This window comes from Lycium barbarum, chromosome 6, assembly GCF_019175385.1.
Source record: "Lycium barbarum isolate Lr01 chromosome 6, ASM1917538v2, whole genome shotgun sequence".
NCBI classification, from domain to species: Eukaryota; Viridiplantae; Streptophyta; class Magnoliopsida; order Solanales; family Solanaceae; genus Lycium; species Lycium barbarum.
In genome coordinates this window covers 129,596,569-129,611,420 of record NC_083342.1, presented here as the reverse complement: position 1 = coordinate 129,611,420, position 14,852 = coordinate 129,596,569, and the positions used below count along the sequence as shown (strand labels likewise).

The window sequence follows — 14,852 nt, the reverse complement described above, 5'->3', positions numbered from 1 at the left end:
TGGAAGATTTTTCCTTTTTTTTTTTTTTTGATAAGGTAACATGGAAGATTTTGACTGAGAAAGCTTGCAGTATCAACAATGGTTGCAAAATGAATGGCTGAGTTTATAAGACCGCACATTAGTTTATCCATAAGTTCTTAAGACCATAGAAGTTACTCCCCTTCCCTTTCCCAAATAAATAAATAAAATGACCATGACAAAGTGAATTTTCCCTCCACTTTGGCACCTTAATCTTTTTTCAATTTTGGGAATTGAACAAGGATCTAAATTGTTATATCCATGTACTAAGGCATATAACACTAGCGTCATCTAAGTAGACATTTATAACACATTGAAGAGATCGTCATGAATAACTATAAACCACGTGAATTAAATACCTCGTCATTTAAAGTGGCAAATATAGCTGTCAAACTATCAGCCTGAGCCAGAAACTCGTCGAATCCTCCATCAGCATATAGCGAGGAAAAAATAGAATGCCGAACAGTAACATCAGCATCAGCAACAGCAGCAATGAGAAGTTTTTGCACAATCTGTAGAAAAGTAATTCAGTTAAAAAAGGATCCTAAATCACCATGTCGAAGACCCGGAAATAAAAACCTTCATATTCATGATGTCGAGAAGTACTTATCAACCAAGTGGAAAAGACACCTTAGCATGAGAAGCTGCTAAGGTTTGATAACAGTTTTCTGGACATTTACTTCTGAGACAAGATTTTTAATCACTAAGGATATAAACCTTCATTTTTAATCATTGGTCATTAGTATTTGTATAGTATGTTGTAAACCGTCTGAGAGATTAATAACTGTATTAATGAAGCCATCCTAAAAGTCTAAAACTGAATGGTACATCCTTATACAGTTTTTTTTTTTTTTTTTTGTGTGTGTGTGTGTGTGTGTGTGTGTGGGGGGGGGGGGGGGGGGGGGGAATAAGGAGGGTGCTTTTTACAGGCACATATTTGAATAATCAGATAACTACGAAGTGATAAACCGGTGAAATGTATAATACCAAGACACTGTTCAGAAGCAAACCTCTTCAACAAGTCGACGTCGCTTTCCACTGGCACGATTGATTCTACTTGGACTAAACTGGGTAGAAGACATCGCCAAGAAAGAATTTGCTACTAGTTTGCAGCAACACAGCGCAGCATCCTTCCGTGTAGCTCCATCCTCATCTTCTAAATATACAACAACAGACTCCCTTGCAAACTCAAGAAGATCGTGGCCCTGTAACCCAAAATCCACTATCAAACTAAACTATCAAGAAGGGAAATAAAGTGCACAAAAATATAGACGACAAACCTTGAAATTAAAACGAGCAAGAGTTTGCAGAGCAAGTTGCACTAGCGCAGAACCACTCAGTTCTGGTACTTGGGGGGCAACTGCTGCAAGATGCCCTCGACTCAAAGCAGCTGATTGTCTTGGCATTGCATGATGAGATCTTGAAAGGATTGCTGAGATACATTCAAGCAGCCGATCCTGAATGGTCGGCAACAAAGGTGGAATGCTGAGACACAGAAAATACACATGTTAGCCTTGAGCAACACCACGCAAAAGAACCAGTTCATGATAGTTCTGCTCAAACTCAGAGAGAACCTTTCAGTTATTTGCTCCAATGCTTCCACCAGTGTCAGGGAAAGCCCAGCAGAAAACATAGGATCCAAGAGACCACGAACATGAGGCTCCATGGTTGGGCCCATTGCTTTTGCAATATTTCCAACACATGCTAGCGCCTCAAGTGAGGGTCTGCCTCTACGAGGAGCAATCTGAGAGAAACATATTTCACCTGTCATGGTTATTGCTTCACGCATATACATGTTACAGAAAGAACCTACAACACAAAGGTGGAACGCCGCAACACAGAAAATACACGTTACCCTTGAGCAACACCACACAAAAGAACCAGTTCATGAAAGTCTCAAACTCGGAGAGAACCTTTCAGTAATTTATAACTTCTTTTTTTACACAAAGAACCAGCAAAGATAACTTTTCAAAAAAAGAACTGGAAACAGTACGCAATGACATATAGAGCATACCGCATCACGCAAGTGAGAGGTTATTGTCGGCAAATAGTTAATGAGTTCACCATCCAGAGCACCAGCCATCTCCCCAAGAGCGATGAACCCACTGGCACGTTCTGCAGGTATTTTAAGGACGTGAAGTATATGATTCATGCATATCTGTAGAAGCAAAATCAACAAACTTGAAGTCACAGTAGTCAACATTGAAGATGCAAATCTCAGTCATCCAAATTTTCCAGCTAATAAAAGCAGATTGAATCACTAAAATGAAGTCAAATGTCACAAACCGTTAAATAGTTAGTCACAAATCGATCACGCAGGAAATGGGCAATTCGAGGAAGCAGAGAAGTTATGCTGAGACGAACTAGGCGATCTCGGTGCTCCAGGTATCTTAGAACAATTTCAGCAACCTCCCTGTATCTTGACATCATGAACTCTCCTGTGTTCCTGCACATTTTGATGAAGAAATTTGCACTTATCATATCATTTCTCATATCACATCCAGTAGATATTAATGGGTCCAATTCCCAATAGCATATGACTTGAGCATATTATTCAACTTACCTGTGATCTGATGTTATTCTTAGTGAAGAAGACAATGGCAACTTACTCAAAAACATAACACATAAATCCTTGAAACTAAAGTAGTCATGGAACATACTAGTATAAGTGCATACATGGCAATACAGCAAAGAAAATATTGTCCTCCTATAGCTTGCAGAGGTACCTTGACAACCACCCTCTTCATGCAGCCATCCATCGCCTAAGAACCTGCCCTTCACCCCACTAGCACCTCAGATACACGCAAACCACTCAGTCACAAACCAACGACTATCTTAGTAACCGTTTCGACATAGACATTTTTTCTCTTTTTCCAAAAGATATTTTTAAAACATAGTTTGGTTATACATTGGAATGATTATTTGGTCAGTTTTTGAAGATGAGTTTTTCAAGTTTGAAAATCAGTGAATTTTTTCCACTCACAGAGCTTCAACTTTTTTCAAGTGAAATACATGTCTAATGACTCTTCTTTTCGAGTTTCAATCAAATCTATGTCCAAACGCCTACTTAACCATTCATGACCTTCATCCAATATCTCATGCTACACATTGTATGCAGAAACTTTCTAGATTACAAGTAACAATAGCTAAGAAGTAACACAAACTCCAAAGAAAAACAGCCTCCAGTTGCTTTGAAGTTCTATAAGTTCTTTAAACTTAATACTTTTTTTATTTCTGATAAGTAAAATTTTGAAACTAGTCACGGTGAACAAGTTTATGGCCTTTCATAGTACCGAAACGAAAAACACTAACTCGCCCATTCTGAAGGTATGATACCCATGGCCCACCATACTCAAATTGGTTAAAGTACAAACGGAAAAATCCACAACAAAGTTACAAGACTATCTTATAAAACTTGACCACATAATCCAAGCTCAACAGAGGATCCTGTCACTGATAAGAGAGATACCAGTCAATGCCAAAAAGAGAGATTTCCTATAAAGGATTGAAAACCCGGGTATCCCTACAGATCCTAATAAATCTAACAGATCATAAATACATTCTAGATTTAATTGCTAATAAGAACAAGTAGGTAGTATTTGTTATTTTGGCTTAAAAACAAGTATTTAAAAGCACTTTTTTATTTTACCCAAACACTACAAAAGTGCTTAAAAGCTATTTTGGCTTAAAAGCACTTAAAACAAGTCAATCCAAACAGGCTCTAGGTAGTAGACAATTGTTCGCCCCTAAATTACACATGTAATTGGCCTCAGGCTTGAGGTAGACTGACTCTTAAGTCCTCCATGTCACTGTAGATTAAGTCTCCAGTTTCTTAGACACTCAGCATATGAAAGCACTTAACACAGCACAAAGAACTCTGAATATTTTTTCTACAAGGAAATAAATAATATGATTCAATTTGATAACAAACCTTAGCAGCTCCCCGACTGCGAGAAGGGAGCCATGTATACTATGAACAGGCGCATTTCTGCCCAATCCATCTTGTGTAGCCTCAAACATTCGATAATACCTGTCGGAACCACCAATTTAAGAGCAAATGCCTTGGATCAAGAAATTTGCGACCAGTACATTCTTTTAGATATTGACAAAATATAAATGACATATTCTGAAAAATGAAAAGGGAGGAGGAGAGAGAAATAGGCATACCACTGAACACGCCAGCGTGTCTCACGCTTTTCAATAACACGAAGGCAGGCACGCAATGCCTCAACAGCCTTTTCTCGAACAGCCAATGTTGGATCCCTCAGAGCAACCCAAATAGCATCCACAAACTCCGGCACGTGAACATTGAAAACGGTTGAAGCATTTTCTGCCATTTCCTAAATTAAAGATAGAGATAGAAACAGGGACGGAATCAGCAAGTACTTCGCTCATATTTGGAATTTAAGACCAGCTGCTATGTGGTGGGTGATATGGAGGAAGAAAAAAAAATTGGTGTGGGTGGGTGGGTGGGTGTGTGTGTTGGGAGCGGGGGGTGGGGAGGGGGGATTTAGTTAATCTGAAATAGATGTATGTTTTTGCCAATATTCTAGTGAAACATGGCAGATGTAAATCATGTGAATGCCATGCTTGACTTAGTTTGTTCCACAAAGATTTTAGATGTAACCTTTCATTCTAGCAGTTAGATATTGCTGGAACTTGTTAATAAATTATCTTCATCTACCAACAAAAAAATAAAGAGATTCAGGGAAGCCTGGACTCATTTAGAAACTCCGGACTACCGATTAGACACTTGAGAATTAATGGGTTGTCTGCTGTTTCAACTTATCAGTTAGATGTGATTGAACTCTGTACAAATAATAACTTCTTCAGTAACTATATTAATTGACAGATTAAATCTCTAAGTAGCACAACAATATTTGGCTAGAAATACTTTCAGTTATCAATAATAATAAAATTGGTTTTAATAACCTACTCTCTAGCAAAGTTCACTACAATGGCAAGTAGGAGGGTGGAAAAGTTGGGAACAGGGAAAGACAGATGCAGTAGAATGACAGTGAAGACAGTAGAATTTTTGTAGGGTGGAGAGAGGGTATCAAAAGCAAAAGGCTTCATTTCATTTGTATTTTTCGTAGAAAAAAAAAATGTTGCTCCTTTTTTATGGATAATTGTGAATTTTTTGAGATTCAAAGTCAAATCCCTATGTGAATTTACCACAATATTTTTTCGATGGTAAAGTTACCACAATATTAGTGTGATATGCAATGAAAGGATCTTCATCTATCCATAAAAGAGTTACCGACTTAAAATTTATGTAATTGAAATCACCAGCTTAAAGTGTTCACAATGCTCAATGACATAAGTTTCACCTTATTTCAATGCTCTATATTCAAATGCACCAAAACAGCCACTAAGCATCCCCGGGGTTAGTAATTATGGTTATTTAATGTTTCAACCGTAACAAATTGCTGCAACTTAAAGAATTCGCATAAAATACTTGTACTTCTATGGAGAATGAATAGCATTAACAAAGTGAACAAGTCAACACAGAAACTGGAAAGTGGAAACTAAAAGCACAAAAAGGAAGTGACAGAACAAACTAAAGTCAACCACCAAAGGTGAAGACCTCTCTTCGAGCAACAGGAATACATCATAGGGCAACACACACTAACTTTTTTGGTTGTAAGCTAGCAGTCAAGTCTTATACTCCCTCTGTCCCAATTTATGTGATACACAGAATGATACATTTTCATATTTGGCAACAATTTAACTTTAAACTTTACCTTTTACGCTTAACGAGATGATTTATAACCACACAAATATCTTTGGCTTGTTTTAGACCACAAGATTCAAAAGTCATCCTTTATTTCTTAAACTGCGTGCCCAGTCATATCACATAAATTAGGACGGAGGGAGTAACATTTATGATTTAACTCGAAGTTTCCCCATCACATTAAGGATGAAAGAAATAAAACCCAGCTTCAAAGTTTGTGCTTATACAACAAATCATGAAGAAATATGCTGATTGTACCTTTAATATTAAGACAGCGGCAAAGCGACGATACTCAATTCTTTCACCACGAAGCCATTCTAGTGCAACTTTTACCTGAAAATACAAAAGAATTGAGATCCTGATGACAGACAATCAGGTTTCTGAAGTATCAAAATGCTACACACCTGACGTTCCACTTCATCAGCAGTCATTGCACCACCAGATCTAGCAAGGTGACCAAGAACTTTACTAGCAAGGACCAAGATTTCAGGATCACGCTTTGTTTCAAAAGCAGCTCGCATGTAATTGGAGAATTTTGCCACTTTCGATGCATTTTCGCTGATGGTGACATCTATTAGCTCGTCAATAGCCCTCAATGCTCCCAGATTTTCAGAAACTTCATTACTATCAAGAAATGTAGTAATACGTTCATATAGATGATCCATAAAACGAGCAAAAGCTTCTCCACTAAGATCACGAGCTTCTTCCTCTACGAGCCGCCTCAAGGTCAATGCAGCCCCATCCTACCAGAGAGAATAAAATAAGAATTCTGTTCAAACGCAACTCAAGTATTTAAAAGAGAATTTTAAAATAGGGAAGGACGGAAGGAGGCAGAGAGAGAGCATCCAATAGCATGCAAACGCAAACTGCAAAACAGCCACACTGGGCAAAAACAGTATTATATATGATTAAGACAGAAACCCTATCAGGATTCATATCAAGCACTCTGTGCAGAAGACTGCTATGTAGGGATGGCAGTGGGGCGGGGCGGGTCTGACTTAACCCACAAAAATTTCAACCCGCCCCGCACAAACCCGCATAAGCATTTATTTCTACTTTTGTTATTTACATATTAGTAGTTCACTGTCAGTATGATATATTGGAAAGGCTAACATTTTATGGAAAAAAACTAAAATTATAAACTTAGATAACCTACTTTGTGAATTTTTTTTATGTCTTCAGGAAAATATTTTACATGATCATTTTATACTTTATATAAATTTATCTTTAACCTACCTTGATTTATGCCATTAGCTGACAAAGTTTAAACAATATGATCAAAATTTAAGATGTGGACAATTCAGATTTTTTTACGACCTTCGTTTCGACATAAATGCATTACTTCGATTTTTGAGAAAATTAAAAAAGAGTTATAAATTCAAATTGTATTAACCTATTTAGGAAAAGTGTGGAAAGATACTCCCTCCGTCCCAAAAAGATTGTCTTAGTTTGACTTGGCACGGAGTTTAAGAAATAGAGGAAGACTTTTGAAATGTGTTGTCCAAAAAAAGCCTTAGATATTTGTGTGGCTGTAAATCATCTCAAAAAGTAAAATTGTTTCTAACTATAGAAATGTGCCAATCTTTTTGGGACAAACTAATAAGGAAAGTAAGACAAACTTTTTGGGACGAAGGGAGTATGTAATTTCATTTTATCTTTTGTTAAATTAAAATAGAGGAAAACTGCACTAACAAAGTAACATTGGATTCTAATTAAATTAACTTTAAAATGAAATTTGGCCTTCTTAAATCTTACTCAATTGGTTACATGTAAAATATTAAGAGAATCTGATGATATATCTTTTGGTCGCAGTTATGGAAAACATACTTTAATTATTATTGTTGAATGTTGACTAATACATATCTAAATTGGTTGAGAATATAGAACTCAAAAGCTGTAAAAAGATTGAGTTTTCTCAAATGGGTCTTCCTAGAGCCCGGACGACAGTGAATGCAATGGTGAAACTTCGGCAATTTATTTCAACCCGCAACGCAACCCTCCCCCCCCCCCCCCCCCTCCACCCCCGGCTTTAAATTTTAAAATATCTGTTAAAACCCGCACCGGACCCCCATAGAACCTCACCCGCCCCGCCCCGCTGCCATTCCTACTGCTCTGCTAACCCTTGAATAGAAAAGTGAACAGGAAAAGTGAATGAAAACACACAAAAACAAAACCTGGTATTCACATAATTATTCAAACTAAAAAGTTCAGTAAAATGGTTGATATAAATTAAAACCAGGACCTATCCATCTCTCTTGATTGACGGAGGAGGACAATAAACAAGAATAATTAACAAGAGGTATGGAGGAGGAGACATGTATACACAACAGTGAACAGTCACTTCTATGTAGTGCCATGATTCCAAACTAGATTAGTCATGGATAACAATAAAAACAGGGAGAAAAGGGTCAAAAACATATAGAAAGCCGTAGTAATAACTGTGTTAGATAAAACATAGCTGCCCTCCCATCAACCGTACCGTTCCACACAAATCAATAAATATGAACCGTAGTTTTTCTTCTAAGGCTGAAACAGAAGAAAGACTTTAGCACTGAATCTGCCGGTCTTCTTCCACACAAATCGATAAAGTTAAATGTGCCGGAAAGTGAAGTGTAGCATTCTGCTTTCTATTTCAATCTTTTATATAGAACGTTTCAAATAACTGTACCAAGATTTTCTGAGAAATCGAGGAAAGAAAATCAAGAAAGAACCCAAGATGTACCACGCGCTAAAATCTAGGACAAAATTACTTATAGAAAACCATAAGAATAATAAATGTGCCCGAAAGTTAACTGTAACAACAAGCCCAGTATAATCCCACCATGTGGGGTCTGGACCCGAAAGTTAACTGTGTTAGATAAAAATAGCCGCCCTCCAATCCACCTCAGTTTTTCATCTAAAAGGCTGAAACAGAAGAAAGATAAATGTACCCAAAAGTAGCGTGTAGCATTGTGCTTTGTTTCTATTTCAATCTTTTATATAGAACGTTTCAAATAACTGTACCAAAGATTTTCTGAGAAATCGAGGAAAGAAAATCAAGCAAGAACCCAAGATGTACCACGCGCTAAAATCTCGGACAAAGTTACTTATAGAAAACCATAAGAATAATAAATGTGCCCGAAAGTAACTGTGTTAGATAAAAATAGCCGCCCTCCTATCCAACTTAGTTTTTCCTCTAAGGCTGAAACAGAAGAAAGATAAATGTGCCTGAACGTAACGTGTAGCATTGTGCTTTGTTTCTATTTCGATATTTTATACTATACAAGGTTTCAAATAACTACATCCAAGAGTTTCTGAGAAATCGAGGAAAGAAAAATCAAGAAAAGAACTCAATGTACCATGAACTAAAATCTTGGCAGTCTTATGTCCATCCTTTATTTTCCTCAATTCCTCAGAAAAGCAAATTCACAACACTAAATATCTGGTTCCACTTCCTCGCCAATTCAACCAAAAAAAAAAAATATACAAAGCAGCTTAAAAGAAAATGGCAGAAGGAAAATTAAGAATACAGAGCTCACTTCAAGTTCTCGAAAATAACGTCAAGATTTCCTAAACAATTCTAACTCCACTACTGGTCTTCTTTCACACAAATCAATAAAAATAAATGTGCCCTTAAGTAAACGTGTAGCATTCTGCTTCCATTCTATTTCAATCTTTTATATACAAGGTTTCAAATAACTACATCCAAGATTTCCTGAGAAATTCAGAGTTCACTTCAAGTACTCAAAAATAACATCAAGATTTCATTTTTCTTTCAAGAAAAAGGAAACAATGCAAGACCCTTAGTATTGCTAATAAAATCTTGATGTTATTGCTTAAAAGAAAATGGCAGAATAAAAAACTAAAGAAGAATACACTTGAAGTACTTAAAAATAACATCAAGATTTCATTTTTGCTTTCAAGAAAAAGTAAAAAATGGATGAACTTTAGGAAACCCAAGAAAGAAATCAAGATTTTCTAAAATCTTGAAACAATCTTATGTCCTTCCTTAAACTTCCTCACCAATTCAACAAATGTAACAGCACAAAACAAACAAAAAAAATACACAACAGCTTAAAAGAAAATACAGAGCTCACTTGAAGTACTCAAAAAATAACATCAAGATTTCATTTTGCTATCAAGAAAAAGTAAAAAATGGAAGAACCTTAAGAAACCCAAGAAAGAAATCAAGATTTTCTAAAATCTTGGAACAATCTTATATCCTTCCTTAATTTTCCTCACCAATTCAACAAATGTAACAGCACAAGACCAAAAAAAAAAAAAAAAATACACAACAGCTTAAAAGAAAATTTAAAAAAAAAAAAAAAAAAAAGAGCTCACTTGAAGAACTCTTAAATAACATCAAGATTTCATATTACCTTAGGATTGGGTCTAGTACAAAGGTCAGAAAGAAGTCTATTAAGAGCATCAATATTTCCAGCACCGGTACTTGCAACTGGTTGATAACGGATCACCTGACCTGTGGTAGCCATATGCGCCACCACCCCTACGGAACCCTAATAACACGATCAACAAAACATATAATTTGTGATGCACCCAACTATACAACAACAATCTCAGGGTGTCTCGATAATACACATGATGTTTTATTTGTAAGAGAGTGAGTAGGACAAATTAACGTTAAGGCTTTTAACGGGTTAAAAAGAAAACGTAATGGGCCTGTTGGCACCATACGCGCTCTCTTACCCTTTTATTGTTTTCCTTTTCTTTGTTTTCCCATGAAAATATATTGGACAACATTTTTATTTATATTGTTTACGGTTGAAACATAACATGTAGGCATTTGGCCATGAAAACTAAATATTTTTCACGTAGTTTGGAATTTTAAAGTCGGAGTTAAAGATGGAGTTGTATTTTTTATAGTTTTGCAAAGAATATTTGATTGTTTGAACGTACTGAAAGTGAAAATAGGGTTTTTGGCGTTCTCCAAATTCTAAATGCAACTTCAACTTGTATTTGGAATTTTCATGGCCAAATACTGATTTTCAAAATAAGTGATGAAAAAAAGCGAAAATTCTCACGACCGGTATTAATTTATCCGTCATTTGAAATTCCTAAGTTCTCATTATGTTCCCGAGTGAAAATAACTTATGTTAATTTTAATGTTGTTAATAAAATTAATATTGCGTACTTATCAATGATATTTGATAAATGGAGAAAAATATTCATGTGAAAAATGATTCATCGTCAGATAACCTATCACAAGTCACGTAAGTAACAATTTAGAAGGACCACGAGTTTACGCGATTTGTTACTATTTTGTAGTTCTCCTTTTCTTGTTTTGCCATGAAAAAATTGGACACATCTACCTTCACAAAAATTTCAATAAGAACTAAAATTAATATTCTCTTCGATTCAGAATAAGTGTTCATTTTTATTTTATTTTTTGATTTAAAATAAATGTTCACTTACATAATCAAGACGAAACTAATTTTATTTTTTTAGATTTACCCTTCTTTTTTTTTTTTTGGGTAACTGAACTTTTGTATTACCAAGGGAATCAGAGGCGGAGCCAGGATTTCAAGTCTGGGGGTTCGAATCATAAGACAGGACAACGACCTCAAGCTAATGTATAACAACCGTTAAACTAACGAACAAGTATCGGTATTTAATATATTCAAAAAGGCGACAAACTACTTATACACTACATAAATATAAGCATTATCATTACAATTGCACTCGACGAGTTGTCATCTTTTGAAAACGATCAATGATCGCATCATTAGGTACACTTTCAAATACTTCATCCTCTATATAACAAACTAAACAATCATTCAGAAAGTCATCACTAATTCTACTTTGCAAGTCATTTTTAATAAACTTCATTGAGGAAAAAGCTCTTTCCACTGTTGCAGTAGCCACAGGTAATATCAAGCTTAACTTCACAAGCAAATAAACAAGTCCCCATGTCTTGTGCATATTTGATTTAACCAACGCCATCGAAAGATCTCCAAGTCCTTTCAAATTTGAAAAAGCTTTGTCCACTTCTCTCACATAGTAAATATAATTGTCAAGATCAAAACTAAGATCATCAAGCTTGGAAGCACCGAACTCATTTGGATAATAAGTAGCAAGCTTCATGATCCTGTTTTTATCATAATTTGCAAAAGAATTCTCGGGACTCAAACTAGCCATGCCAAGAAGTAGATCAGTATTCACTTCACTAAAACGATTGTTAAGCTCTGAAAGTTGCAAATCAATAACAGCATAAAAAACTTCCACACGCAAATGATGAGAATATATAACACTTGAGCTTTTACGCTTCGACTTTCCAAGACCATACTTCTCATTCATTTCAGGGATCATAATACCATTTTTTTCACAAAATAAGGAGACGTCTTCTAGTACCACATTTTTCACATCTTCCTTCTTATCGGCATACCACTTTAAGAGATCTAGAAAATGACCCCTTCTTGTAGAAGTTACACACTCATTGTGACCCCGGAAAGGCATTCCTTCTTTTAAAAGATACCTTATCACATCAACCGAAGCATTCAAGCGAACCCGATAATCACCTTTAAATTTCTCAAAAGGCTTGTCAAATAAAGTTAGAATAGATTGTTCTTGATTCATCAAATCTAGCATCATCATGAAACATCGAGTATGAACACTATTCACTTCTCCCACATGCTTTTTAAGCCTTTCTATACCTTTATTCCAATTTCGAAAACCTTTCGTTGTGAAAGCATCACTTACTTTTCTTCCATATCCTCCAAGCTCATTTTTAAACAAGTAACAACATAAGCAAAATGCTGCATCTTTTTTAACACTATATTCTAACCATTGAGAATATGGATCGTCAAACCAATCGGGATTAAAACGACGCAATTCTCCTCCAATATCTCTACTTGGAAATTCAAATTCTTCAGGTTGGCAAGGTTTCTTTAGTATGTAATATATCCTCACTCGATCACGTATATTAGGAGAAAATTTCGACATTTGTTTTCTTTTAGCAGGATCTGATTTAAGATCCAAATCAGCCAACACTTTGTCATTATCCGATGCATTGAAAAGATTGACAGGCGACGAAGAACTTGGCAAAGGAGAGCTAGGAATAGTATTTGAAGGAGCTTGAGGCTTGAAGAAATTCGTGATCATCTTGACTTTTGCTTAAAGATCCTAAAAGTCCAGAAAACACAAATTACACTTCAAATTTTGGAGAGCACACAAAAGCAATATAAATCTGTTGTAGTTCACCATAGCTTTTAAAGGCTATTAACATTTAACAATCAAATAATCTTAGTGTAGACTCATCTAAAAACAGCATTTGCACTTCTTTAATTAATCATAGTTCACAATCTTAAAGTAATTTATTTTGCAAAAAAATATCTTAAGCTTGGTCTCATATTTAAAGAGAAACATATTGCACTCTATGTTGGTACAATTTATATGCAGATAAATATCATACATGTAGATAAATATCATACTGATACATGTCAAATTCAGGAATTCGCAGCTACAACAAACAACAAGGGAACAACAATTGCTGGATAAGACAACAATTTCAAAGAGAAACAAGAGGAAATTGAAGATAACAATGGATACCGTACTGGATATTTGCACAATCTGGATGACACAAACGCAAAATGGGTTCCTCAGCTGCAACATTCGAGCTAAATGGGTACCGATTTGCTTTATGTTTTGTTTTTTTGTCTTGTGGACCCTTTGTTTTAATATTAATAAAATCAGCCCCTTTTGGGGCCTTATTTAAAAAAAAAAAAAAAAAAAAAGGAAAAAAGAAAGCAGTGCCTTATATCAAAGAAAACAAAAAAGAAAGCAATGGGTGCTAGCGGGATTCGAACCTGCATCATGAGTGGGATAGTACTTCCCTAGGCACTACCCAGCCACTGAACCGTTTGCTTGCTTATATATGGGGGTTCGCAAGTAAATATTATCTATATTTACTAATTTTTCTAATACAAATACAGGGTCTACGAAAAAACTGGAGGGTTCGGCCGAACCCCCCTATATAACTATAGCTCCGCCCCTGAAGGGAATATGTACAATAATCTTTACAAATCACACCCAAAACCGGCTAAACAACCCGCCTATTTCTCACCCTCTCCTTAAACATTGAAGCTATGTGAACAAATTCATAACTACTAACAGCAACTGTTCAAGAACTAACTCAAGCTAGACAAGATTTGCCCTTATTTACATATTCCTAAGAAATATTTTAAATTACTCCAACTAGGTTCAACGTTTGATATGCCCTAAAACTGTCATTTTTAAAGTTTTTTACGCATTCCAAGTTTCTTCCCGTTCTTTACACATTCCAAGTGTCTTCGTGATTTTTACACATTCAAAGTTTCTTCACGTTTTAACGTTTTTTAATTTCTTCACGTTTTTTACATATTCCAAGCTTCTTCAGGTTCTTTACACATTCCAAGTGTCTTCGTGTTTTTTACACATTCCAAGTTTCTTCATGTTTTTATGTCTTTTAATTTCTTCACGTTTTTTACACTTTCCAAGTATGCAAGTCATTTCAGGTAATAATTCAATACACTGGATAAATTTCTATTTTGTTACCAAACTTTCTAATATCCAGGGAGTATTATATCCTAACTAGCTCGGCACGTGCATTGCACGTGCATGTCGAGTCATAAAATACAAAATTTTATAAAATAATATTAATATCATCAGATAAAATTCTTAGTAACTATATTGTGTACATGTTCATGATATTTGATAGGTGATAGAAGAATATCCACACGAGAAAAATTCATCACCATACGAGATAGAGGTATCATGAGTCACCAGAATGACAATTTAGAAGGACATGTTTTTCACGAGGGACGGAGTAACACTAGAGAAGAATAATTTTGTAGGTAATTACGGGTTTTTGGTTGTTGAGAGAGGTTTTGTTCATAGAAATGCAAAAAAGGGACTGGGAGTGTGATGAATAAAAGTTTTTTTTTGAAGAAGAATTCAGAGTACATTATCATAAACTGATTAGACAAAAAAAAAATCTTGGGAACAAATTTATTGGGGATAAAATTTATTTGTGTTATAAATGAATAAATAAATTTCTATTTGTGGAAAAAAATGTCCTCAACTCCTTTTCCTGGCGGGTATATTGACAAGCCCTTAAATTTGTGTA

General features: G+C 35.4%; 1 protein-coding gene across 3 annotated transcripts in view; it reads right to left on the bottom strand.

Annotated features, from left to right (window-relative positions):
- The window catches only part of LOC132598911 (serine/threonine-protein kinase TOR), a 33,239-nt gene extending 22,803 nt beyond the window's left edge, over window positions 1-10,436 (bottom strand). The window contains exons 1-11 of one of the 3 annotated variants that reach the window (XR_009566727.1): window positions 10,111-10,436; window positions 6,157-6,495; window positions 6,011-6,085; window positions 4,186-4,358; window positions 3,950-4,048; window positions 2,305-2,464; window positions 2,033-2,176; window positions 1,593-1,762; window positions 1,299-1,503; window positions 1,029-1,223; window positions 378-530 (exon numbers count right to left, since the gene is read on the bottom strand). Coding sequence is in view for 2 of the 3 variants with exons in the window: in XM_060312059.1 (XP_060168042.1) it covers window positions 378-530; window positions 1,029-1,223; window positions 1,299-1,503; window positions 1,593-1,762; window positions 2,033-2,176; window positions 2,305-2,464; window positions 3,950-4,048; window positions 4,186-4,358; window positions 6,011-6,085; window positions 6,157-6,495; window positions 10,111-10,224 (1,827 nt within the window). In the remaining variant the exon portion in view is untranslated. The remainder of the gene's footprint in view (window positions 1-377; window positions 531-1,028; window positions 1,224-1,298; window positions 1,504-1,592; window positions 1,763-2,032; window positions 2,177-2,304; window positions 2,465-3,949; window positions 4,049-4,185; window positions 4,359-6,010; window positions 6,086-6,156; window positions 6,496-10,110) is intronic. The other 2 variants (XM_060312059.1, XM_060312060.1) reach the window with 2 other exon arrangements.
- Between the last annotated feature and the right edge of the window lie 4,416 nt (window positions 10,437-14,852).